The sequence below is a fragment of the Tachypleus tridentatus genome, chromosome 13 (genome assembly GCF_004210375.1).
Source record: "Tachypleus tridentatus isolate NWPU-2018 chromosome 13, ASM421037v1, whole genome shotgun sequence".
NCBI classification, from domain to species: Eukaryota; Metazoa; Arthropoda; class Merostomata; order Xiphosura; family Limulidae; genus Tachypleus; species Tachypleus tridentatus.
The window spans coordinates 88,986,938-89,014,910 of record NC_134837.1 but is presented as its reverse complement, the minus strand read 5'-3'; the positions used below and the strand labels follow the sequence as shown (position 1 = coordinate 89,014,910).

The window sequence follows — 27,973 nt, the reverse complement described above, 5'->3', positions numbered from 1 at the left end:
CTGAGCGGCTTATAGAACGACTCTGAATTTTTTTTTTTATCAAGTAAAAATGTGTTGATCATGGCTTCGTCATCTCTTGATCGATTTGAGATCTAATTACAGTTTTGGACTCAAGGGGTCAAACTCTTTCAGTTGATGTATTTGATCACGTCCAAGGTCTTATATATTAAGTTATTCTAATCCTGCCTGGTGGGGATTTTAACGAGTATTAAAACTTAATTGGGCATACGAGCTTGGTATTGCTGGTGAACAAAAGTATAGCCGATAAAAAGGGAGAAAAAAGTCTCATTGATTAATTTTCTCAAATAATGTCCAAAATAATTTCGAGTGCTGCGGCTATTGAGAATTCCCTCTTGTTTTCACACCTAAGATTTTTTTTTTTTTTGATACGAAGCAACAGAAAGTGTGGTTTAAAATAATCATAGTTAGATTACTCTGTGTTCATTTTTGTTATAATAGCATTTTAGAAATATTAGCGAACATTCATCTATGAATAACGTTATACTAATTAGTGTTTTCAAGTAAATATCCATTAAAATATAATTTCTACTGAAGAATATTACAAGGATGTGTTAACGCTGAAGATATAGTTTTCCACACAAGCTAGAAAACTTTTCCATCATGAACGTTAGTGATGAGAGAATTATTCCACATCCCCAACTGTATAACACTCCTTGAAAGTCGGATAAAATTAATGGGGTAATATCTTGAGAAGGTCGGGAGACACACGTGGTATAGTTTCCGGTTATTTTGTTGATCCAGTCAAAAATTAGATTTTGCTCCACAGCACTCACTACCCTAAAATAAAAAGTTACAAATAAAAAATACAATCACAGGGATTTATAAAGTAAAAAACGACACTGATGTATTATGAATCGAAATGCATTATGTTTTCATTTATCTTTTACTAAAGGACAATTTTTCACAATTTTTTTAACCTACGGATTTTTACCTGAACCAAATACGACACAGGAACATAATTAATCATACACATTTATATTTGCCTTATTTGATATTTAAGTTACTAAACATCACTTATATGACATTCTTTGTCTCTTGGTAGGTAGTATGGTGCCACAAAAATAGTAAATTATTGGGAAAAATATGCACAGTTTTTTACTACGCAAAATATGCATACACTCAGGTCATAAAGATGAGCTCAGAATGTGGATTTAGAAATTCCAGGACAGGAATACCTTTTGTGCTTAATGACATTGGAAAACAAAGGAATGTGAACCAATTTCGAGTAAAAGGATGATCCATAAAGAGACCATCAAACTGAGGTGTCTTGTAACAAGGGAGAATTCACGAATACAAAAGTCAGTGGTAAAAGAAGTTAACCCAGTCAATAGTACGATAAATTTATATGAAAGCTGTTTCACCAATTATTCATTCAACCGTCACGTACTTCAAACAGCTAAAGATTTCACAGGAAGATGCTGGTCAAGTTGCCAGATGCAGAGTCTATGGATTTCTATGTGATCGGACTACTGAAACGGGTATTGGGGAACATTTTAATTTTATACTAGATAGATTCTGTAAATCCTACGGAAAGCAGGTTTGTGTTTTAGACATGATCGTCTTATGACGGACATTTTAATTTTGTTTCTTATAGAAACAATGCTGCAAGGGTATTGTGGAGATCAAAAAACCGTTCGATAAAGTATGATCGAACGTGTTGACATGGACTGTGGCAATTTAGTGAGATCCTAAAATAGTTTAATATAACGTAATGCAAATACTTCTGTCAAAAAGTGTGCTGTCATATAAACATTGAAATTTGTGACTCGGATAAATATCTATATATCCTTTTGGTACTACCTGTTCTTTACATTTTTCAGAAAATGTCGTAATGAAAAATATGCTACATTCCAAAAAATGTATCAGATCAGTGTGATTTTATACATATCACATTGTACACAGCCCTGAAAAAAGAAACAAAAACAACAGAATAGTTAATAATATATTTATTAACCACTGATACCAAATTTTAACTTATGTTTCCATCAGTAAATGCACTACATCACTGTTTTGATAGGCAGTAGCAAGTTTTTTTTATTATAATTAAAGTTTTTGCTATAATGCAGAGTATTGTATCTGCTCGATCCTAATGCTTGAGATAAAAGCATGGTAACGGTAGGTAGAAACTCAAGGTAAAGAAAATAACAGTCATTTACATACAAATATTTTATTTCAAAGTAACTGTGAATTAAGTTTAATAAGAATTTGCTCAGTTAGTAGCATTAACAGATACCTTCTCATCTATCATTTATCGATAATGCCAGGGGGTTATCCATGAGAATATTCAACAAGAGTAATTAGCAAAATAGTAACAATATAAACACCGTACTATTACAAACTTTTACTTATTACAGTTTATTTAACTCACATTTTCTCCATCGTTTTATGAAAGCAAGGTGGAAGAGCCTTGCTCATAGAAAGTGATGATATTTTGGTGAAAAACTGCTTCTTTCCCACATGAAAATCACATTTTCCTTTGCTGCTATATCTGTTTGACAGCAATGCCCTTATAGTGGCATCCTGACCCACTACAGCACGTGTTCCAGCTTCTACCATGTTTAATTGTTCCTCATCGGACAATTTGGTTATGTCTGTGGTTACAGGATGTGCTTTTCTTCCCTCTTGGACAGACTTCCATAATTTCTCATATGACGGTATATCACTGTTCTAATTTATAGAGATGTAAAGTGATTACTAAATAAAAAAGACAAAAAATACCGGTAATAATAGTCAGGTAAATCATTGTTTTAATTTATGGAGATGTAAAATTATTACTAAATAAATACAAAAATTAACCAGTAACAATAGTCAGGTAAATAACTGTTCTAATTTATAGAGATGTAAAATGATTACTAAATAAAAAACCAAAAGACAAACCAGTAACAATAACTTTATATCAACTATACTTGTAATATGTGTTAAATATTAATACCATTCTAAATATAAGTGATCTGTGTAAAGGAAACTTCGATCCATTTTTACGAGGAGTTATTTCAGAAAATTATATGGTTTATGATGTTTTTTTTTTAATATTCTGAAAAGAAATTAACCAAACAGAAATGTAATCACGGAGGTTTCTTTCGAGAATTCAGCTTATGTTCTGGATAACTCTTTAAGAATCTCAAAGGAGCATGTAATGAGCTAAGAAATAATATATATATATATATGTAGCAACGTGTCGATACAGAACTCATCAAACTGCCATGATATCTGAGCTACACAACCTAATTTATGTTTAATGTGTTTGGTTAGGCATTCATTGTTTCACGGAGCAATAACATTTTGTATAAGGTTAGGTGTAACATTCAAATTTCCAAGAAGTACCATAAATTAAACTACCATCTGAATTTTTGAAGCCAATAGGCAGTGCCATCAACGTAATATTTGTAACAGACTTACAAGCAGTACTTCGTAAAGTCAGAGTGGTTAGTACCAATACGGATGGCAGAGAGTAAAGCAACTTCATGATAAGCCCATCACTAGGCCATGCAACGGTAAGGCCAAGCGAGGAAGCTAACAAGCTTGTAGAAGAAGCTTCTTTAACAATTGCAGTAAAACGTGATTGGTAGTCGAACATCTTTGATCTAATAATGTGAAAGAGGCGTCTTTATCGATCTTGAAAGGGAATGAGACTGTAAGAAAACAAATTATCGTTTGTTATAACTAGGTAAAACAAAAGATGTGGGAATCAGTATAATTTCACATAATCAGAAGAACACTTGTAATACCAATAAAAGAACTCTCTTCTATTTTCTGTCAAGCAGACAGTCTCTACATGAGAGGTCAGCATCTGTCAACGAAAATTCTGGGATTGTTCAGCGGTGCTCAGTTTGACGTTGTGTGATATTTTGTGAACATCAAGACATTTATAAAAGTAACTTTTTATTTGTATAGATAATACAAATAATTTCAAAGAAAGTGAAAAAGTTTCATAATATATATTTTTTTGAGAAAACATTAAATTCAAGCATGAAAGTACAAAATAAATTAACCAGATAGATTGTTTAAAATTTATCATGTATTATACTCATGATAAATACATTGAAATGGAAGACACTTGCTTCTTCTAGAAAATAAAACACGAGTGCAGAGAGCAACTTTTCGAAAGTATTTCTTCTTCAAGTTAGTGGGTGTTCAATCTAATCCAGGCAGATATTTAAGTTTGATGAACTAAACGTGATCAGAAATTTGTTAAAATTAATCTTCTTGTATGTTCATCTTCATCCAATTCTTGGTAGTAATTTTGATCCGAAAATTTTTACAAGCCCCGAAGGGAGTTAAAAGATAACCAGGAGCGCTCAGAAGTTGTAGTCTCTTTTCGCGGAATTTAGGTTTAATCTTTTAACGATGTTGTGAAAATATCTGAGTTAGCTGCCTAGAGTTAAATTACTAGATTATATTTTATAGGGGGTGTCAACCATCTGTGTTTTGCTGATTGACTAACTTTGCTGTGATTAATAAAGACCTCAAGACATCCGGGAAAGCAGAGAATGTTGCGAGGCGAAAACAGTAAACCAGAAAAAGTAAGGAGACACGAAGTTTCGGTGGGCTGTGACGAAAATATTCAGTATCAAGATACTCACGATCTATACATAAACATTAGCAAACGTTGTGATAGTAAAGCTAAAAAATAAGAAACAAAATTAAAATTTTGGAGGCAATATGACAATTGAAACAAAGATTAGCTGTTAAATATGATAATAACCATTAGGTACGGTCCCTTCTCAGGGCTGGAATGTAAAGATTCTGTATTCATGAATACTTTAAGTGTTAAGGGAAATGGAAGTACTACGAGAAAACCTACTTTCACTGATCAGATACTAAATAATTTACCTGACCAGTGCCTGTTTAACCTGAATGATACACTGGCATAGTGTTTGAGGAGAGAAAAAAGGAGTGATCGCATAGTGGAGAACTATCGGAGCAGGAAAATCTTTTTGGAGAGAAAGCAATCAAAGTGAAATAATTAGTATAATAATGGAATGTTGTGGGGTGAATCTTCATTGGTTAAAGAGCAGAGGAAAAATGATAGCCGGACGTGGGGTTCATTGGTTTTTTTTTGTTCTGCGACAGCAAAGAATCGACGGTAGTGTCTATCTATCTGTAGGGAATTTGTCGAGTTGAATAAAATGTTGTGAGACGGGAACTCGTGCGAGAACAGAGGTAGTCATTGTACAGGACTTAATGGCTGCGTGTCGTCGTTCTTGGGCAGGGGAAGCAGCGGGGTCTGGGTGGGTTTTCTGCTCTTGAATGGCTTCATTTGGGTTAACAGGGTGGCTGTATTAGAACTGCTCGTTATAATCGTGGATGTTTAGTATACATGCATAAATGTAATAAAGAACATGTTGAGATGTTGTTATTATTTTGATAAAATGAAATGTTTTCCTGGTGATTCTTAATTTGGTTGTCTGCATGAAGTTGTACACTTAATTTCTGTTCGACTGATGTTTTAGTGTCTTTATGGTTTGCAGAGGGATTGATTCCTCATAAGAACACATTGAATAAGTTACAGTTGTTGCGGGTAGTGCTGTAAAAAACATGTGGACTGAAGTTTCATAGAATGCATAGGTAGTTTAGGGTATTACTGGATAAAGGTTGTTGAAAAATTCCACTTGGTATTGGGATTCTACATTTGGTAGGGTCAATTTATGCCACAAAGCTTGTAACCGACAAGAATACTATGGTTATCATAGGTATTCTACCGATCTTTAAGGAGATCATGATGTGAGCCAGTCTTGCTGGCTCAAAGTTTAAGCTGTAAATCCAAAAATAACACACACATAAACTTTAAAAAACAACAACAAATGTGGCAGGAGTTTAGGTTGTTATAAAACCAGAGATCATGAGACGCCTCTTCACCCCACACTTGAAACGTGTATGGATATTGACAGCTTTCAAATGGGCGATTTTAATTAACTCAGAGATGCCTTAAGCAGTAAGAAAGACCCGCGAATGTGGATGATCTAGACGTCAGTATTTCTCAAAACAAACGACCCTTGTGGGACAAAGAGTTCTTCAGGGTGACAGGGGTATACACATTTCATGCTAGAGAATTTTTGTTGCAAAAGTGAGTGATTGAGAAGACGATGGTGAGAAATAGTAGATTTGTTTCTCAAGAGATAGTTGCAATCAGGACATTGCAGGCTTGGTAAGGAATTATTGTAATCATCATTTTTCGCTATAATCATGGTAGCTTGAGTCAAACAGGTAGAAGTATACTGATAGTGTAGTCTCGTAGGGCATAGTTGTGTGGGACTAAAGTCTTTGAGGAAGTTTATTTTGTCACAGATGAAAAATGGTAGTGATTGAGTTTGTATGTTTTTCTCCTTGTTGGGGTTTGGCCTCTTTTTATCTTTTCTTTTTGTTGTGGTCTTTTTAATGGTATTCTTGATTAACAAAGAGATGTAGCTATTCTGTTTCAAATTCTATATCATCTTTTGGCATCCTATTTTGAGGGATGTCTCATCACAAATGTATCCTTTCTTGATACGGCATTGGATTATATTACACTTTACTAAGGTTGGGTGATACGACTGGAAGTGTAGGTATCTTTCAGTACGGGTGGTGGGTTTTTTATATACAGTTGTGGTGACTTTTCTTCTTCCTCCTCTTCTTCTGAGGAGTGTGTCAAGAAATGGTAGGCTGTTTTGTTCGTTCCTCTATCTTCATTGTGAACTCAAATATTTTGGCTATAGAATTGAGATGTTCTAAAAAGCTGGTAAGCTTTCATGACTATGAGAACAGATAATGGGACAACAACTAAATTTCTACCGACAGAAAATGAAAACAGTATAGTTATCCTACATCCTAGACATCAACAACAATGACATCAAGATCAAACAGTTTTAGACAAAACCTCACATTGATCCTATAGAAAGGACTGAGAGACTAAACAATAGAGCACTAAACAAACTCGAGAATATAAACGTTAAAAACGAGAATCTAGCCAAAGATGTAAGGACCAATGAAAACTGCCCCCCCGTCAGTTTTACAGACTCCTTGCAGTACACAAGTCTGATATGTTTTTAAGACTCATAATCATGTTATAAACTCACGTTGCTATGAACTAGTAGTTTCTTAGTACCTAATTTATCTCAACTACAAGGGAATACTGAACATTAGGTTTATAACTCGAAATATTTCAGAGAACAACTTAAACAAAACTATACATCAGACCCCACAAAATTCTTGTCAGTTTTAACATCACAAACCTATTAACCAATGTTCCAATATCAGAAACCTTTCTGAACACCAGACACCAACTGCTGAATGATATGTCTCTTCCTCACAGAATTGACACAAAGATAAATAACACAATATACGTCATACATAATAGTTATTTAATCATCTTTTTATTTTGAGTTACATGATATACGTCGCTGTGTGTTGAATGGAAAAATATGGTGAGCGTGAACCACACAGCATTTTCATCAGATATAAAGTTAATAACGTAGACACGAAAACATTCTGTTAAAATTACATTTTATCATTTCATTTGAAAGTGTCTGTTTTTAGGCTTTGTTTATATTGATATAAAATATACGCTTGACAAATTCTAAAATATTTAGCATAACTTTAATTGAACATCATACAACTGATGATATCAGTTAGTAGTCTATAATATAAAAGACAACTAATAGGTTAGCATCTCAGAGATTGATTAAAACGTGATGTTGAAACTGTCAGTTCACTTATATTTTAATTTACTTTTTCTCTTTATCGTAATAATCTTTACTGTAAACGGATTTTCGTGTCATTCTTCTTGTAATAAACAACGAACCAAATTAAGTACATTTATCCTAGTTTTAACGTGATTGTTTTACTGTGATTGGCTCAAAACGCATCACGTGGTATGAAATATTTTAAATGTTAACTTGAAAAGTCGGGCAACAAATCCCATCAATGTTGCTCGATTAAAACAAATGCCATAGATGCATGACGTCGCAGTAGAACTTTGGAGACAACAATATTCCTACAGCACAGTGAAAACATGCTAAGTCATTCAGGCCTAACTATAAACAATTTGCTTACGAACATAAAATGGCTGTGAACATAACCGATGACGTAAGATTTCAATTATTCATAGATGAAGAGATGTATTTGTTTTTTGTTTTTTTTTAAATTAGCACAAAGCTACTCGAGGGCTATCTGTGCTAGCCGTCCCTAATTTAGCAGTGTAAGACTAGAGGGACGGCAACTAGTCATCACCACCTACCGCCAACTATTGGGCTACTCTTTTACCAACGAATAGTGGATTTGACCGTAACATTATAACGCCCCCACGGCTGAAAGGGCGAGCATGTTTGGCGCGACGGGGATGCAAACCTGCGACCCTCAGATTACGAGTCGCACGCCTTAACACGCTTGGCCATGCCGGAAGAGATGTACCAAAGGACAGTAAGAGTGTTAAAACCGTAATCAAAATAGCTGTGAAAGTATTTGAAGAATATTGAACAGTATGAACAGTGATTATATTATGTAACACAAATTCTGTTCCTGAATAGTATGTGCTATTTCTTAATTGCTTATGTTGTAAAAGTACAGAAAATGACCATTATTCCCGTCAAACTTTGCTTTTGTGACCTGGATAATGAAATTTACAAATTAGCCTATTTTCTATGTAAAAATGGGAAAATTGGCACATTTTCATTTACATGAGATCTGAATAAAACAACATATGATTCAAGATTTACATGTATTTACACTAAAGTTATACAAACATTAACAAAAATATTTAAAAGCGAGTAGTTTTCGAGATTTGCGACTGTAACGTAAATCACTTTCACGTATCAGCCCCCAAATATAGTCTTCCATCATGTTTTCGTTATACATTTCTTGGTAGCGGCGTTCAAAGTCCAGTATATCTTAGTGGAAGGGTTCGCCTTGCTTCTCTGAGTATGTTTCCACGTTATCCTTGAATTTATCAAGATGAGTGTCAAGGATATGGACTTTCAGGGACATCCTGCAGTCCATTTTGCCGTAGTTCTTCACTAGAGTCTCATACAGTTCCACATAATATTCTGCCTTGTGATTGCTAAGAAGCCCCGAACCACTGTGACAAAGCTGCCCAAGCTTTTCTCCTTCCTGCTAAGCTTCTTGGTGAATTCTGTGCACTCCAGGATCTTCTCTATTTATGGTCAAACGAAAACACCAGCTTTGACCTTTGCTTCAAACTGCTTAAGGAAGAAGTCTCGAAGGCACTTGAAGGCTGCAGACTCCTTATCAAGAGCTGTGACAAGTTGTTTCATAAGACCCAATTTTATGTGCAATGGTGGGAATGACATCTTCTGGGGGTCCACTAGTGGCTCACACTTGACTTTGTTCCTCCCCACAGAGAACTCGGTTCGTTGTGATAAACTGGCCATATACAAAGCAAAATGCATCTGCAGAACGCTTGCAGCTTCTTGATGCCATCTCTGATAAAATCAGATAGGTGTATGTGTTCACTTAGGCAGCTAGAACTAAACTGAAGTGGTGAATGGTGAGCCTCTGTATATGTTACTATGGAAAATTCTGGAAACCTCTAAAAGGTTCTTGAGTATTCTCGTAAGTTCAGCAACATTCTAGAAAATTCTTGCAAGTTCTACAACATTCTAAAAAGTTCTTGAAAATTCTTATAAGTTTGAGAAAATTCTCTATTAGCTACTCAGCACAGAATCCATCTGAAATGTTATGAAAAATGGATAAATTTGAAACTTTCATTATCCAGGTCACAAAAGCAAAGTTTGAAGAGAAAAATAGGCGATTTCCATTTATTTTAAGCATAAGTAATTGGGAAATAACATTTTCTGGCTAGGACAAAAAAAGTAAAATTTTTGTTACATAGTGTAACAGATGACAACATCAGAAATTTTGCCGGTATTGTAGGCAAATTTTATGCTCTATCTAGAAATTTTATACATTTATTACAACTTGTAAACAAGTGAAAGTACTAATCCTTATGCAATATGGTTCTTAGTGATAAATTTAATGAATTAATGGGGTCAATCCTCTATTATGTTAGGTTTCTATCACATAAATTTTATAATAATCTATAAAGTGGACATATACTTTATAACCATTTTAAAAGTGTAGCGATGCTCATAGATAATGCAGCTTAAGAAAAATGCAGACTAAACATACTCCTTAACAGTATTCACTAATCATGTATTTTAGAAACATTTGTCTGAGTTCATAAACACTCAATATAATATTCTATCAATGTATAGTACATAATTTATGTGACCAAGTTTGTAGCGATATTAGAAGTTTTTGAATTTCGCGCAACGCTACACGAAGGCTATCTGCGCTAGCCGTCCCTAATTTAGCAGTGTAAGACTAGAGGGAAAGCAGCCAGTCATCACCACTCGCCGCCAACTCTTGGACTACTCTTTTACCAAAGAATAGTGTGATTGACCGTCACATAAGAACGCCCTCACAGCTGAAAGGGCGAGCATGTTTGATGCGAGGGGGATTAGAACATTCGACCATCGGATTGTGAGTCGAGTGCCTTATCCACCTGGTCATGCCGGGCCATATTAAAGGGTAATTTCTGACATTCATTTGTACCATTCTTTTAATGAAATACTTAAAATAACATTTCTTAAGAAAGTGTGTTAAAAATGTACTTCATTTATCATAAAACGTAATGTAATAAGTTCAATTTTATTTCATTTCTTTAAAGATAAGATAAGAGAGTAACGTATCTTGGTATATGTGGATTTACCAAACGTTTCCAATTACAATAACGTTTACATTACAAACGAAAAAGCTGAATTGGATATGGGTGAAATTGCGCTACTGAATGCTGTAAACAAGTTTTGTTAAGGTAATAATTTTGAATACTTTACCATTATGCCTTTCTCAAACGAGGCGCCTCGCTCAATCATTGGTACGACTTCTGGATAGTCTAAGAGATCTTCTATACTGTCAATAATACCAGAAGGTTGCTTTATCGCAAACATTGACATCATGTGCCCACTAAAGCTAGCCATTAAGACAAAACATCCTAACCACCACGAACCGACCAGAAGACGGAGAGATATCCTCTGAGGGAGGTGGGTCATACCTTTATAGAGAATTGGAAAGAATATTATTACAATGAAGAAAAACACAAAAACTGCAATTTAATTATTTATACTCTTCAAAAAAAGAAACGCAAAAGGCAAAATTTGAGACAAATTGTTAACAAGTTTATTCCGGGTAGTTCTGTATAACATGTGTGAAACTTTGCACATTCACTGCTGAACATCCAAAGTCTGCAAAGGCGAAGTCCACGCTCACTAGGTGAAGTTTAACGTCACTCAACGTCAATAACGAGTATGCCCCCCGTGAGCATCAATAACTGCTTGGCATCTCCTGCCCGTGGAAGCGATGAGATGACGAATCACATCCTGTGGAATGGCTGTCCACTCAGCTTGCAAAGTTGCTGCAAGCTGAGGCAGTTTCTGCGGTTAGGTTGTCCCCGTCGCAGACGTCGGTCCAACTCGTCCCAAAGATGTTCGATGGGGTTTAAATCTGGTGATCTGGAGGGCCAGGGACGAACGTTGATGTTGTGGTGTCTCAAGAAGACAGTGGCGAGTTGGGCTGTGTGAGGACGGGCGTTGTCATGTTGAAAAACGTCGTTGACGTTCACCATGATGGGTTGCACATGGGGCCTAAGAATCTCGTCGACGTATCGTTGAGCCGTAAGATTCCCTCGAATGTGCAAAAAGTCTGTTCTGGCATTGTAGGCGATAACAGCCCACATCATGACGCTGCAAACCACCAAATCTGTCAACATCCTGCACACAGTTTGCTGCAAAACGTTCACCTCGGCGACGGTAAACACGGGTCCTTTCATCCTGCCTACGAAGCATAAAACGTAATTCATCGCTGAACCAAACATGCCTCCATCGTCGATGAGGCCATACCCGATGTGCCCGAGTCCATTGCAGCCGTGTTTGACGATGTTACTGGGTGAGGATGACGCCTCTGACTGGACGTCGAGGTTGGATTCCTGCATCTCGTTGACGGTTGCGTACGGTCTGATCGGAAATCCTACGCAGCCCTGGTATGGTTGAGGCAGTAGATGTCGCAGTGGTGGTCCTATCCCGAAGGTGACGTAACCGGATGTTGCGATCTTGTGCGGGCGTGGTCACACGAGGTCTGCCAGATCGTGGACGGTCACGAGTTGATCCATGTTGTTGGTGACGATTCCATAGCCTTGTGATGGTGCTTGGGTGGATATTTACAGCTCTGGCAACATCTGATCGAGATTCGCCTGCTTCTAAGCTACCAATGGCGTTGTTGTGTTGTGCTTCAGTCAGTCTTGGCGTGTCGGTGGCTTAACACTGAACTATGGAAACCGAGAACCCGTCACTTTTATAGGGATTTTGCACAAGTTGCACTTGCAGAACATGCAGATCTCTAAAACAAATTTATTGGACACGAATGCGTTTTGGCGAAAAATCCGATGTTTTCCTCCGTTTTCAAAGTGCACAATTTTTATTGTCATTTTGGTCTGACAATCAGTGCCTTAACACGTGTAACATCAAATACTCTGAGCTTGTAACGTTATTACATATATTTCTCTTTAAAATAACAAAAATATCCCTTTTGCGTTTCTTGTTTTGAAGAGTATATGTTCAACTTCTAAGTTAAGCTCTTTATATTTAATTTAACATCACTAAAAAAAGAACATCAAAGTATTAATGGTTGCATTTTAAAACTGAATAAAGAAAATTTATTAGTAATAAGATATATATATATATATACACATATATATCAAACTTATAGCTTACAATCCAAATAGTTTTATTAAACTTTATATGCAAAAGAATATGAGAACTGTTTTGAACAAAGAATAACAACAACCAAATGTAGTAAAATGTTCGGATATTTATTACTATATAAATGTTTTATCATCACCTTGAAACAATACAGAAGTAGAATAAACCCAAAGATGTCCCATAAAACTCTTTATTCCACCTTCCTGTTGTTCTTGAACAAAATGAAACATTCTGTTGCTTATTGAAGAGATGACCAATATAGCTGAAATAAGCGTTATCCACACCTAAGTGAAGAAAGGCATAAGAATTGTTGTATAAGTCAGGGATAACATTAAGATTACAGATACCATTTGATCTAATCAAATGGACGTGTATTGAATTAATTAATGACTGAAGTATAGCTTGTTTTGCTAACTGAATTTATTTCTATGAAAAAGTATTTGATGATCGAAATAAAAGTGTTTTATTTTTAAATTCTTTGTTGAGAAAATAGGTATGGAAACATAGTTCTTGTGTAACTTCATAATGAAAAATTATGTAATTAAAAAGGTATTATGAATCATAAGTCACATAATACTTGGTGTGGTGTTAAGCTTGAAGTTAAATTTTTGTTAATAAATAAGACACATAACATGAATTCGAAATATACAATACAACTTGTTGCTTTGCTCATGATCATAATTTTTACATAACTACTAGAAATGTCTCACCAGCGAAAGAATTTTTAATTTTGAGACAAAAATAAAATATTATTTATTACACGTTTCTATCACATTTGGAGGTAAATAGATGTAATTATAGTTTTCACTTAAAAAATTCTGTCAGTTTATTGTTAGGCTTTTAAAAAAGTGTGATTTTATTTTTAATTTTGCCATTTAGATACAAGTGGAAGAATAAGGGATTATTGTTTCATTACGTCAATTTTAGAGACTTGGAAATATTCCATTCAGACCACATAACAATTACATTCGTTATTTGCGAATACAATAAAATGAATAGGAAGTCAATAGAATACCTATAATGTTTAGTGATTTTTACAGTCATGTAATGATTTATGTTTATTTGAAAAACAAAATAATATAAGGCCAAAGCTAAAAATTATTAACATTCAATTCACTATCAAGGCACTTCGTTTAAGTTCAACGAAAGGGGGTGTGTTACTTAAAAAATATCGAGAGTGAATTATGTTTTCATCATCAGGCAATTAAAACTAATGGGGAAATGGTTCTTAGTTAAATTAAAAAAAAAGATTTAATTTTGATGTACACCCGAGGAAGTATAAAATCAAGCAATTCGTGATAAAAAGATTTCAATTTTTGCTTTAACTTCTATAAATAGCGACAGAGAGTTATGGTATGCTTGCTACATCTTGGTTTAGAAGTATAGATAATGGTTAATATATTACGAAAAGTAAAAAAATACCTTCCATTGATATGCTGAGAACAAACTAAACGCTGTTAGTTTGATGCTTGGATTACGAACAAGAAGAGATAAGGAGTCAATCATTATCGGGCTTGTATATTTGAGAATGTCTAATCTTTCGATAGTTATTGATACTGGTGTCATTATCAAATCTGCTTCCTGTAAATGTACATGAAGATTCTGGTGAAATTAATGTAAATTTTCTATTTCTTATTTTAGAGCTCGCATTTGACTTCAATATTATAGTTAGAGCTTAAACTACTTGATTTTTTAGTTACTGAGTAAAATTATGTTGCAATAACCGTAATACTTGAACCAAAGTGTATGCATCTCCATTAATCATTTGACAATAAATGCTAACTATATATTAACGATTTCTTTTAAATTTTCTGATTAGACTTTTATAAACAAAACACAGTAAGAAAATCACAAAAGCAAAATATTAGGGGTAGTTTATAACATATGAACTGTTTTACAATGAAGAACGAACTAACTCTATGCTATTACAGTTAAGCTTAAGTTAGTCAGTTAATGTTCTGAAAACATAACTACATCTATTGGTTTAGTATTAATTTAAAGAAATGAAAAAGAAAATCGTATCAACTAAAATAATAAAACACAACTTGTGATATATAAATTAACTGTTTCGTCTTAATAATGAGAAAAATAGTATGTGGTAAAATATTTATATATAAAAGATAAATCCAAAATTAATATAGAAGAATACGTATTGTTAGATGACTGGATATACCTTACAAATGTGATTGGTTAGTGATAAACTAATTGTATTTGTTAGTATAAATTATGAATAAAAGACTTAACTTCGTGTTATCTTTGAAGGCATTACGGTTTTCTTTTGAAATTATATCGAATATTTTAAATTAATTACTTATTAAAATTTTACAACATTAAATCACTTTAGTTGTTACGTAAGTATTTAGTTAGAATTTCCAAATAAATGAAAACTAAACGTTCTAATCAATTCAATAATGGAGTTATTAATGTATTCTAGAGTTAAGTTTCACTTTCAGCTAAAATTAATTTAAGTAACTTGACCTCGTCCAGTCTTGCTTGATCGTCGCAATTAAAACCAGTGAGCACATAATAAATGAAATGGAAATATTTATATTAATAAAGATTCAATTAAATTTTATGTCTGTTGCAATGTTATCGTATTTTAACAACTTTATAAGTGTGTGTGTGTGTTATCTATGATTCTTAGAAGGTTGTATAAATTTAGTCATGATGACTTGGATAGAAACTATATTTGTGTCCAAAATTAATGGTAATCAATAATTATTTTATATCTTGGCCTGAAATGACAGACAAGAATTTCTCCTCTGATTATGCTCGCCTTTTCAAATATAAAGGCAGCATAATATGATGTCAATCTCACTATTTCGTTGTTATAGAGCAGCCCAAGGGTTAGAGATGCATGGTGTTGACTAGCTGTCTCCTAGCGTATCATTTCTAACTTAAGGACGGCTAACGCAGATATCCTTCAAGCAGCTTTGCGTGAAATTTAAAACAAACTTTGTTTTAATCTTTTGTCGCTTCACATAACATATAAAATTCAAAAGGATTATTTGAAAACCTATTGTATTAGAAAACCTATTCTTTCTTTAATCCTATGCTTCTTACATAAGGGGGGGGGAGGTGCTGGGTATTACATTCGAGTTCGTATGCATGTATGGATGTCCGCGCGCGTATCTCGAAAAGTGATAAACCAAATTATATGAAATTCTTAGAGCTGGTAGGGTGTCCTTGTAGAATTGTTCTCCTCAAATCTGGTTCAGATCTGGATTATGGATCATTTTGAAACATGTTTATAATGGAGATATAGGGCATTTTCTCAGTTGTTTTATAATAACTGTGTGAGACGTGGTCAGATTAGGACCGAATTTCAGGCGCACACTGAAATCAAATATACAATATATATAAACAAACTGTGGCGCGACGAGAGTACGCAAGTCTTCTGATTGCTATTCTCATATTTCTATTCTACTTACATTACGGCTAACCATTCCAATCATACCAGTCCAATTTCCGTTTTTCTTTGTTCCCCATTGCCGGTCGTCTGGCATTAAACATGTATACCTGTGACAATGTAAGTGTTTCGGTAAGCTTCATTTTAGTAACACAGTATATAACAAAAATGAAAAGTCATTTTGCACACAGTCTGTATTACCTGGTATTAGATATTATAAAGATATTGCGATAGTTAAATACATTGATACACTGACACGCATATCACTGAGTCTAGAAAATACGAAAATTTAGGGCAACATAAGTTACGCCAGAACTTAGTTATTAGATTTATAAAAATTAATATTAATGATTTTCTAAAACGAGCATTCTAAAGCTTTGAAACATGATTACTACTTACTTTACAAAATAATATAAATCATTTATTGAGTTGGGCACATAAATAACAGATGGGTTTAATAATAATAAATGCAAGATAATGCATGTGAGTTATCATAATTTGAATTGTAAATATAATTAGGATGAAAATAACCTGAACTGTCATTAAAGAAAGGGATCGTGGTGTAACAGGCGATCAGTCTCTAAAGTCATCCAAGCAATGTGCTGTTGCTATGGTAGGGCAGATAGGAATTTAGGTTGCATCTACAGAAATATTAAGTACAAGTCTAAAGAGGTTATAATTTCATTGTACGGGTCGCTTGTAAGGCCACATTGGGAATATTGTGTTCAGTCTTGGGCTCCTTACCTGAGGAAAACATCGAATTATTGGAAAAAGTGTCAGAGAAGGTTTACTAGAATGATGTCTGGGATGGAGGGGTTTTCATATGAGGAGAGGGTGAAATAAAAAGAAGAATTAGAGGGGATCTGATTGAGGTGTTTAAGACTGTAAAGGGAATTGATAGTATTGATGCATCACTTTTTACATATATAACAGTGATAATATTAGGACTAAGGGACATAAGTGTAAGTTTTGGCACGGTAGGAGTCATCTTCAACTAAGACAATTTTATTTTTCTAATATGGTGGTCGATAGTTAGAATGAGTTGCCTTTGGATGTTGTAGAGGCAGTAAATTTAAATTAGTTTCAGAAAATATTGATAAAGATACGAATGCTAAGAGCTGGCTTTAAGTTAATTAAAACACCCAATGAAATGTTTACTTGATAGATTACGAAAACTCGTTTAACTTATCGTTACTTAGCACGTTACATGAGGATCAAAAGACAATTGTACTGTATATTTATACTAAAATTAGGAAATAAATTTCTATTAAACATACTTACGTGAAATGTAACTTTTGTGATAAGACGTGTAACAGCTCAGCCATTGGTCCGCGGATGAGCACACAGGACCCGTTGTTTGTCACATGAATGTAAGGGAGCCACTAATTATGAAATGTAGTAATAAAACTTGTTAATGATGTAAAATTTAAAACAACTAAAACATTCAATTTGAAACATACATCGTAAAATGAAAGTTTGTCATTATGTACATTTAATTTTGTTCTGAATTATGTAAAAAGTATAGTCTAAATAGCCCACAGCAGTTTGAAAACGTTATATATTTATTAAGTATATTGAAACGATAAATGTCTGTTTTTATGCTTATGTCTATACTTTTATTACATTCTTACTTCTAATTATGATGCAAACATACTTGAATCATTAATATGATGCACTTTATGGGTACATCAGTACTTATAATAGTGATGAATATATACTTGAATAATTGCTAACAGGTTGCATTTTATGGATGTACATTGGCTTGAGTGAAGCCTTTATAGAGAATTAAGGCAGCAAAAGTTTAATGCAAAATCCAACAACGCTGAGTGATTGAGTTTGATGGCTTAGATTTATTTGTCAAGTCTGATTAAAGGCTTGTAGAAATAAGCGAGCTATATCGATAAATCTCATAACTGCGCATTAAAAAAACTGAAAGTTAATCAATGAAGGTTATCGTTATTCTTGTTTTTTATTATGTTTGTTATAAGGTAATTTATTCTGCTGGAGTTAAAATGTTATTTTTAAATCTGGTAATGTAAGCACCTTTTCCAGATTCTAAGTAAAAAGTTACATTAATAATATTTTAAAGTAAACTTAGCCTTCACCTTGTGTATTATCACATCACCATATTAAAATGTAATGTTATCATTTTTTTTAAAGATACTCCAGAAAAGATGGTGAACCGGAGGTAATAAAGACCAAACGTGCGACTTTAAATATTATCCTACGTATATACATACACACACACAATAGAAATTGTGTATTTGGTGCTATATTCATTATGAACTAGTATATTGGATTTTTTAGGTTGAATAGAGCCCATCCCCTTAGTGGTACAGCGGTATGTCTGCGGGCTTACAACACTAGAAACCTACGTTTCGATACACGTGGTGGGCAGGGTAGAGATAGCCCATTCTATAGCTTACATACGTTGAATAGAAATATTTTTCTCAATGTGAAAAAAAGTGTATGTTATGAATCACTAACTGCTTGGAATCATTTATTGGGTGCTTATTTCTTTCAATAATCGAGACAGATATATAACTTTTTTGTCTTTTTCGTATAACTTACTCGCAAAGTCATAAAAGGAGTAACTCTGCATAGTCGTCCTTGATTTAAACTAATTGGCTAGAGGAAACACAATTCGTAAACTATACTTGGCTACTGTTGATTAACGGAATAATGGATTTTCATTTCACTGTCCTTCCCTCTTACTTATAGCATTCCAACAGCTCTAAATTGCGCAGTAAGGATTTGTGGCGAAGGGACACTAACCACGAATCCTTGAATTCACAGTCCAGGCACGCCAAATATGGGACTATGTCCAGCACTATATAACTAATGTAATATATTACTGGAGTAAAACCAAAAATAAACATTTAAAAAGTGTATAAAATCTCATTAATAATAACGTTTTGGGTTTAAAGACAGAATTCAATGCTTTATTTTAAAATAATGAAATAATAATAAAATGGTGATGAGCACTGTAAGTGTTAATAAAAACTTATTTACAGACATTTTTGGCAACTACTTAATACCAATTTTACAAAAAATCGCTTTATAATTAAAACGAAAAAGTTTTCAATAACACAAAACAATTCAAGATTTCATCGCTAAATATAAAATATTACAAATATTTATATTGAAAGTCACACAGACTGCAAAGCTTATGTGACCTCTGTTTGCTTAGATACTGAAAGAAGAGATAAGTTCTCTTTGAGGGCTTAATGAATATTTCAAAAGTAATAAATAAGTATGTACAAGAATTTTATTATCCATTAGAAAAATAGTTAAAAGTAGTTATACGTAAACAATAGAATACACTTTAATAGACACTTGTCGCTAAGTGGTTGGAGCGTGAACCGTCAACTCTGTCGGCAAATATTATTTATTTAAAGAAGAAGCGCATGTGTCAAGTAACTAACTGCTTTTTTTCAAACTTGATGCTTCTCACTTATTACCAGTAAGATATCATGAAGACAGTATAAAATATAGGGTGTCCGAAAAGTCTGGAACCTCAGGCACTTCAACGAAGTTTACAGAATGTATTCCACATGCTGTTCTTGTCATTAGAAACAAGTTTAGATTAACAGCAGGATTAACTCATTTTGTTCCTGGTTTGACAGTTCTATAATCATTTACGTATCTCAAATAAAAAAATGACACAAATCAATATTATTTCAGACTTTTCGGGCACCCTATAATGACACAATTTATTCGCGCATTCACACAAAATCAAATTTGATAAATTAATTGCATCCCTTGGATAAAATGCTGAAAGCTAGCGAGAAGCCATTGCTACCCACTAAAAAGTTTTGGTGAATACAGTTTTACGAGATGTTTGTTATTTTTTTCCATTAAAGACACTATGAACTAGTTGTGCCAACAGGAGTAAACGAACCAAGACACACCAAATATAAACGTCTTTTCCATAAATAATAAAAAAAAATCTTAAGCCTAACTAATCGTAACCGTTTCTATACCATCTAGTAGAACAGTTAATTTCTATGATCTGAGCAAATATTTCGAAGCTCTGTTTATTATATTTTAAAATTATCTCCACCATTGAACACAGCTAACGTAACGTACCCTTTAGATATATTGGTTCTTTTGTTTATTTGGAGCTTTTGCTCAAAGATACACAGAAGTTATCTATGTATAGTAATCCCTCATTTTGTACAAGTAGAATAAAGGGAAGACATTTAGTCAACTGCATCCACTATTAACTCTTTTGTCAGTTTTGTGCGATCAAATAATGAGTTTAACCTTTGTACCTTTAGTGCACTTATGATCTCAAAGCACGGATCCTATTTTTGCGAAAATAGGACAAGAATTATGAACCCTAGGAATCACGGTCTCACTATGTTAACTCTCACATATAATTCGATTAACAGGCTGCATTCTACATAAAACATAACTCTTTTCTCTTGAAAGTAGACTAAAGGGTATGTGTTAAATTAAATCCACATAGTCTCCCGAAAATTTTAAAGATATATTTATATATCATTAAAATATGTTTATGAGCTGAACAAATGTTAGCAGAGTTTCACGTCTTCAGTTCTGATTCACAAAATACATTTTGATAATAACGTTAAAGTCAATTTGAATTTAAGAGACAATTCATTAAAGCATGAACTATAGAGAATGCAGTTTTAAAGGATTTGAAACTGAAACCACGCTACAACCTATATTTTTTTCTTAGTATCCTGAGAAGTTTTAGAATAAGATAATATGATAATCGATAGTTCTCACTCGGTACCCTGTAACATATATAGTTAGTATACTAGCATCTTTCAACAATCCAATATCATATTTCACACCGTAGCTATACGATCAATTCTGGTTAACAAATTGCTGTCATGTCTAAACGATACGAAAGTGTATTCCCTCCCATAGTGTTTCATCATGTTCTGATGTCATATTATTAAGTATACAATAGCACACAACTGTCATTTTCAACACAGTAATCCAACCAAGATAGTATGAAACCCCACTTGTTATAGAAACAAAAAACTACAAAGTATATAGCCAAGAGAACGTTTTTACTGTTATTTGATGTACTTATACAGAGACCCACAGGTTCCAGATATGCCCCTAATTTTTAACTGTTTAGTTTTTAACCAGAGCATACTCAACAACAAGAGCTTTTTCTAATTTTTAAACAAATAAAATAATGATTGTTATTCTCACAACGCGCTAACAGGTAAAATTAGGAAGCGTTTTCGGTAACATCGCGTCTCAAACATTGGACCCTTCGAGCTGCAGCACTTCATACAAATCACTTTGCTACAACCGGCTACTTTATTAATAACTATACTTATACTGTCTGTATCATAGAGAGAAGTGGATTTTCAGAACTTTAGATTAGGTTTATGACAGGGATTTGTGTTTTTCCGTTTATATAGTTGAACATTTGCGAAAAGACCTAACTCAAAATTAAAAATATAATGAAGGGTTTTCGTTGCTGATTTAACAAAAACTTGTCTGTATATCGTCAAATTATATTTCTTTTGTTATTAATATTTCTGTAGCATTAAAGTTACCATAAAGTAACAAATAAAACTTTACCATGTAAAACGGCATAATTGCATTACAATGACAAATCTTCAATCTTTTTTTATTAAAAAATGTTGGTAAGAAAGAATATACAGATTAAAGCTAATACAACATTTCTTAAAATATACACATTTGCTAAATTTGCACAGTTAGCAAACGTGTAAAACACATGAATCTGTTATAGCTCACACAATTAGTTATACCTGTAAAACGGCTACTCTTATATGGTTCGGTTGTTTGTTGTTTGGTATACAAGAGAATGAACGAGGTCTCGTGGATTCACAAGATGACAGCCGCACTGGAAATGTTCGTTGAAGTTTTGGATCCATATCTAAGTCAGATATAAACGAACAAACGTTGTCATAATTTAATGGGAGATTAACTAAATGACTGTTAGGGATACAAGTTTTCTACTTTTAAACTATTACTGCTGAGGCTTAAATATCACAATAGAAGTAATAACCTGTAGCTACACTCCAAAAACGATGTGTTACTCTAAATATTTGAAATTTTACTTTGATACGTCTTAAAAATTACAGTAATGAAAAAAGGTCAGATCTACTGTTTTATAACTAGTTAGAGATTTTATTTCGTCCAAAAATCTTTTTGAATTAGAACTTGGATCCGAAAGTTTAAAGTCTGTTTCATACAGCATAATAATCACATAAGTTATTATTCAAAAGCGGCAAAGATAAACGACAGCTATTTTTTAAAGGAAGAGGAAATGTCAATCTTCAGAAAAAAATTCCGCAAACCATTGTCTGGTATCATATAGAACTTTTGATAGGATAACTTGTTGGTTGAACGTATCATTAACGTTTGTTTTTAATCACTGCATTTTTTTTCATTTGTGCTTTCAGATAAATTAAAATTAACATACCATTAATTTATCTTATGTGTTATGAATGAGTACCAAGCATTAGCAGTTAATATGAGAGTAACCTGAAGGATAGGAAGACATTAGAGTACATATATGATGTTTTTGGAAAGTATTTCATTTCATCTATAAAATTAGTTGTAGCATATCATCTAGTTTGCTGAAGATTGAAAAATCCAAATAAAATACTAAACAAATATTTAATGACAGAGGGCGATAAGGGTGAAAAGCGAAATAAACTTATTACCAGTATGATTTATGAAAACCGCTTGGTTTGGTTTGTTTTGAATTTCGCACAAAGCTATTCGAGGGCTATCTGCGCTAGCCATCCCTAATTTAGCAGTGTAAGACTACAGGGAAGGCAGCTAGTCATCACCACCCACCGCCAACTCTTGGGCTACTCTTCTACCAACGAATAGTGGGATTGACAATCACATTATAATGCCCCCACAGCTGAAAGGACGAGCATGTTTGGTGTGATGTAAACATCGGATTACTTGTCGAGTGCCTTAGCCACCTGGCCATGCAGGGCCTATTTAATACGAATTATAAAATTTTCAGAAGTAGATACGTATTGGTGGGAGTAGTTATAACTGTTGATAAATATATTTGATAAATATTTTCAGTCATTATCATAGTGTTTCAAGTCGAATGTGACAAAAAATGTGAGTGACTCATCATAAGATCCTTTTCAGTTGCTCAGCTGTAACTCTCAAAGCATAAAACGTTAAAAAATTGGACTTGGTACTCCAGTAGACAGAGCATAAATATCCCATTATTTAGCCTTGTGCTTAACAAACAAAAAAAGTTTTCTTACGGTGACTCTATCTACGCTTTTACAACAACGTCCATTTATAACTTGTACAGAACAGTCGTACAGAAATAATAGGTAATAAAATGTAATGCCTAATGTAAAAAAAAGAAAATAAATATGGATTTTTGACTTTGAAGAATCCACCAGTTAGTTGAACTTACACATGGATATATATACATTAGTTTACCTGATCATTCATATTTCATTTAACTATTCTGTAACATGTTTTATATGAAAATGTAGTAATTAATATAGTAGTGTTATATTAACAAAACAAAAACATTTTCTCAACTTTGTGGTCTATAAGTTACTTACCTTCACCAGGACTGTTTTGTACAGTGGGCGGAAGACATGTCAAAATGAATATGTAGCCAAACAGTAGGTATTTAGTAGAACGCTTCATTCCGTAAGTAAACGCACCGTTGAATGATAGAAGTGTTAAAGAAATTTGCCTTAAATAGTTTACTGGTAGAGGACACAAACCGTCAATGACTTCAATAGCGAAACCAACCAATCACTTTTGGAAGTACACTAAATGAACACTGGCGTCATAGAGCTGTTGTTATTGGTCGTATAAGCTGCGAGTTTCCCAGTGAACATGCTACATTCTTATCATATTTAGGTTGTTTTGTATCTCGAAATATGTGTGGTTTACGTGTTCACCTTGTTATCAATCCTCAACTGCTTAGTGTCGATACAAAATTTATACTGCAGTTGTTACACGTTACAGTTGTATCTGACTATAAAGATATGAACAGAGCGGATTCCATATAAATAAATGAAATAGCTGGTTGGTTGATTTGGTGTTTTACGGCACAAAGCAGCTAGGCTATCTGCGCCAAACGTCTGGTAAAAAGTTTTAAAGTAAATTTAGTAAAATTCATAAAAGGAAATTAAGGTAAAACAAAACAAAGCATAAAACCAATGTATACATCTAGTCTACAACGTCAAGAGAAAAACCACAGTAATTCAAGTTGTAAAGGACTTTCTTTAGCGTAACCGTAGTAATCATAACTCGTCAGGAAGACTAACAGGTCTTCACCGTCAGTCACCTGAAGTTGACTTTTCCAGTCCCGGTTTCGAGTTATTTGAAGTTATGGCCATTTTTAAAAAGGAAAGTAATAAAAAGGTTTTAAAAGACGTGTAGCGAAATTATGATAATAACTTCCCAGGATGATTAATGGTTAGTTCAAACAACAGTGTTAGTCACCTGAAGTTGGCCTTTCCAGTCCTAATTTCTAGGTATTTATTGTTACGACCAGCTTATAATTTCAAATTGAGCTAGATGAACCGTGATTTTTAAAAGGGAGCCACATTAAAAAGGTGTAATGTGTAAATTAAAAAAACTTAAATGGCATTAAAAAGATTAATGACCTTAAAAAACTAAAAGCATTACAAAGGCAGACATTGTCACCATCACCAATAACACTACCTAATGTTAAGGACAAACCTTGGGATAGAATATGTTTAAAATGGTGCCGTCGTTGAGAGTCGTAACGACGACAAGTAAGTAAAATGTAGCTTATAGTGATCTGAGTGTTACAAACTACACACTAGTGCATCAGTTCCAGATAAAAGAAAACGATGAGCTAAAAACTGTGATTTAGTTTAGTTAAAACAACTTCCTCTTTTTGATCCTTACGGAAGCAAGACGGCCAAAGTCCAAGATAGGGTTTTATTTGGAAAAGCTTGTTTTCGCGTTGCTCACTCCAAGTCGACTGCCAGCTGGCACGGAGCCGAGCCTTGAATACAGGATCCTAGTCCATGTATGGGACAGACACAGCGGTGATAGTGCCAGAGCAGACTGATTTAGCTGTAGTGTCAGTGAGCCCATTCCTACAAATACCAACATGGCCCGGTATCCATAAAACTGGATAGAAGTAGATGTTAAAGAAAAATGGGCCAGTCGGTTTCAAATATCGGTGAGAACAGGGTATTAACCAACGTGAAGTGATTCCAGGGCCAGCAGAGAAATAAGCGAGTCAGTATAAATACCGCAGTTTGAGTATTGCTTAGCTTTCTTGTGATTCAGGGCAAGAAAAATGGCATACAGTTCAGCAGTAAACACAGGAGCTGGTGAGAGGATTCTGCGCGCAACCACCGAACCACAAAAAACCATGGCAGAGCCTACACAGTCACCTGGTTTCGAACCATCTGTATAAATAGGAATGGAAGGATGGTTCGAAAGATGTTCAGCAAATAACAGACAGCATTTCCAATCAGGAGTGTCTGCTTTTCTCAGATGACTTAAAGATAAATCACAATTGGGATGAGCTGACCAGTAGATACAGCAATGTTATCCAAGGACAAACCCAATTCATCCAACTGCGTCTGGATAGGAAGGTCAAAAGGAGCAATGGCAGATCGTTTGTTCTGAAAAAGTATGACCCACCGAGGAAGGAAAACACAACCCCTGGTGGAATGCTTTGGTAAGAAACGAAGTTTTTAAGCATATGGTAAAGACACTGCAAAAGGCAGAGGTGCAAAGAAGGTTCATGAGACTCTGTGTATAAGCTCTGAACTGGGGAAGTGAGGAAAGTCCCAGTGCAGAGCCGAAGTCCTTGATGATGAATAGGGTCTATCATCTTTAAGGCCGATAGTCTGGCAGAGTCATAAACCAGTGATCCATAGTCGAGTTTTGATCGCATTAGAGCACGATATATCTTTAGCATGGAACATAGATCCTTTCCACAAGGGGTGGAAGAGAGGATACAGAGGATGTTCAGTGCTCTTGTACATTTGACCCGTAGTTTATTTATGCGTAGTATAAAGGTCAGCTTACGGTCAAAGATAAGCCCCAAGAACTTTGTCTTAGGGACCACAGGCATCACAACTTCACCGATATGGAGTTCAGGATCAGGGTGAACATTCCTTTAGCGGCAAAAGGGCATGCAAACGGTTTTAGAGAGAGAGAGAAGATAAAGCCGTTTGCTGTGGTCCACTTCAGTAAACGATTGAGTGCAGTCTGTAGCTGTGTTTGTATAACAGTTGAAAATTGTAAAATGATTTTGTCACCGATTATTCTTAAAATTTCAGCTGTGAGGACGTTATGCAATGATCAATCCCACTTTTCGTTAGTGAAAGTAATGATGAGTTGATTGTGAATGATGTTGATTGTTTACCTTCCTTCTAGTTTAAATTAGGGACGACGAACGTAGATAATCCCCTTTGAGTAGGTTTGCGCCAAATCCAATAAACAAACAACAATGAAAAGATAGGTAGTATAACTTGTTTCAAAATTTCTTGTCGGTAGAAAAACATCGAATCCATTAACCCATACAACAGTCTATTATTTGCCACCCAAAGACCAATTTACTATTTTTGAAACGAAGTAAAGAGAATAAATTACGCGATTTAACTGTTCACAGGAATTAAAAATACTTTCAATGCTGTAGACTTACAGTGTGATTGATAAGAAATTTAACAACTGAAGTAAAGTGTTATGATAAACTAAAGTTCAAAAGGCAGTAAAAAGGAGTAATAACTCAAACTTAAGTTTTTTTCAGATAATCAGTAAAACCATCAAAGTCTTTTGGAACAAATACTAGATGAAAAGCTGTTATATGTCAAACAATTAACATAGTTGAATAAAAACACAAAAACTAGTACAAGAGCTGATGAGAAATATTTAAGTCTATAAAGCGTGAAAAGACAAGAAAAAGTTTGTTGGTTTTTAAACAGAAAACTAGATAATAAACTATGGGTGCTGTTTTATCACGGGTATCAAAAGCCTGTTTATTGATGATACAAGCCTTCTGAGCCACTGGGCAGTAATAAGCAAAGGAATTAAGTACATATAAAAATGAGTTAACAATGAAGTAGAGTAAATATATTAAGTTCGTCTATATGTATATATGAAGATGAAATGTACGTTTGTTTCATCCTAACACCTCAAGCTATTAGATAACTCTGAACAAGAATGTGTATGTAAATGAGCTATGGGAAATGTACTGAGGGATCAAAATTGAACTTAAAGCCTATTGGTTAATTACTCTCAGCCTGCTGAGTCAATCTCAAACATTCTTGGTAGGTTGACACTTTAGACAATATTGAATATTCTGAAAGGATTCAAGGTCAAAGAATAAAAGTTCCTGGATTGTTTCTCAAACAACCATGTATTTATTTCTCATGATCAATGAGATATAGGGTATCCGAGAGTGGGATCACGTTAAAGTCTTTGTTTGGTGGCAGATGAAAAGCAAGTTTTAAATGTTGTTTATAAAGAAGCTTTGTTATAATTTGATAAATCTGAGATAAAGTTTATGTTCAAGTTATTACTTTGAAATATTTAATTGCTGTTAAACTTACATTGTTTTAATTAAGTTGAAACATTCCCTGTTAGTTGATGGACATTTCAACTTGTTCAAAATAAAATCAAGCTGTTATTAAAATAAACAATTGGCAGGTGTATGTATTTATTATTGGTACAAAAGTTACAAGACAGGACTAATCTGCTAGTGGGTTCAGTGGTGAATTATTGAAATCCAGATTGTCTATTGTATAGCTTTGAGCTAAAAACAACAACAGACAAAAAGGAAATTGAAATG

The 27,973-nt window shown here is 34.0% G+C and overlaps 1 protein-coding gene across 1 annotated transcript; it reads right to left on the bottom strand.

The window, feature by feature from the left end:
* Nucleotides 1–572: 572 nt before the first annotated feature.
* On the bottom strand, nucleotides 573–23,871 carry LOC143236215 (glutamate receptor ionotropic, kainate glr-3-like). Its single transcript, XM_076474495.1, has 9 exons — nucleotides 23,742–23,871; nucleotides 21,939–22,066; nucleotides 17,461–17,561; nucleotides 16,202–16,289; nucleotides 14,193–14,351; nucleotides 12,910–13,054; nucleotides 10,851–11,068; nucleotides 2,390–2,688; nucleotides 573–798 (listed from the first exon to the last, which is right to left on the bottom strand). The coding sequence occupies exons 1-9, from the start codon at nucleotides 23,827–23,829 to the stop codon at nucleotides 573–575; spliced, it is 1,452 nt and encodes a 483-aa protein (XP_076330610.1). The 5' UTR covers nucleotides 23,830–23,871.
* Between the last annotated feature and the right edge of the window lie 4,102 nt (nucleotides 23,872–27,973).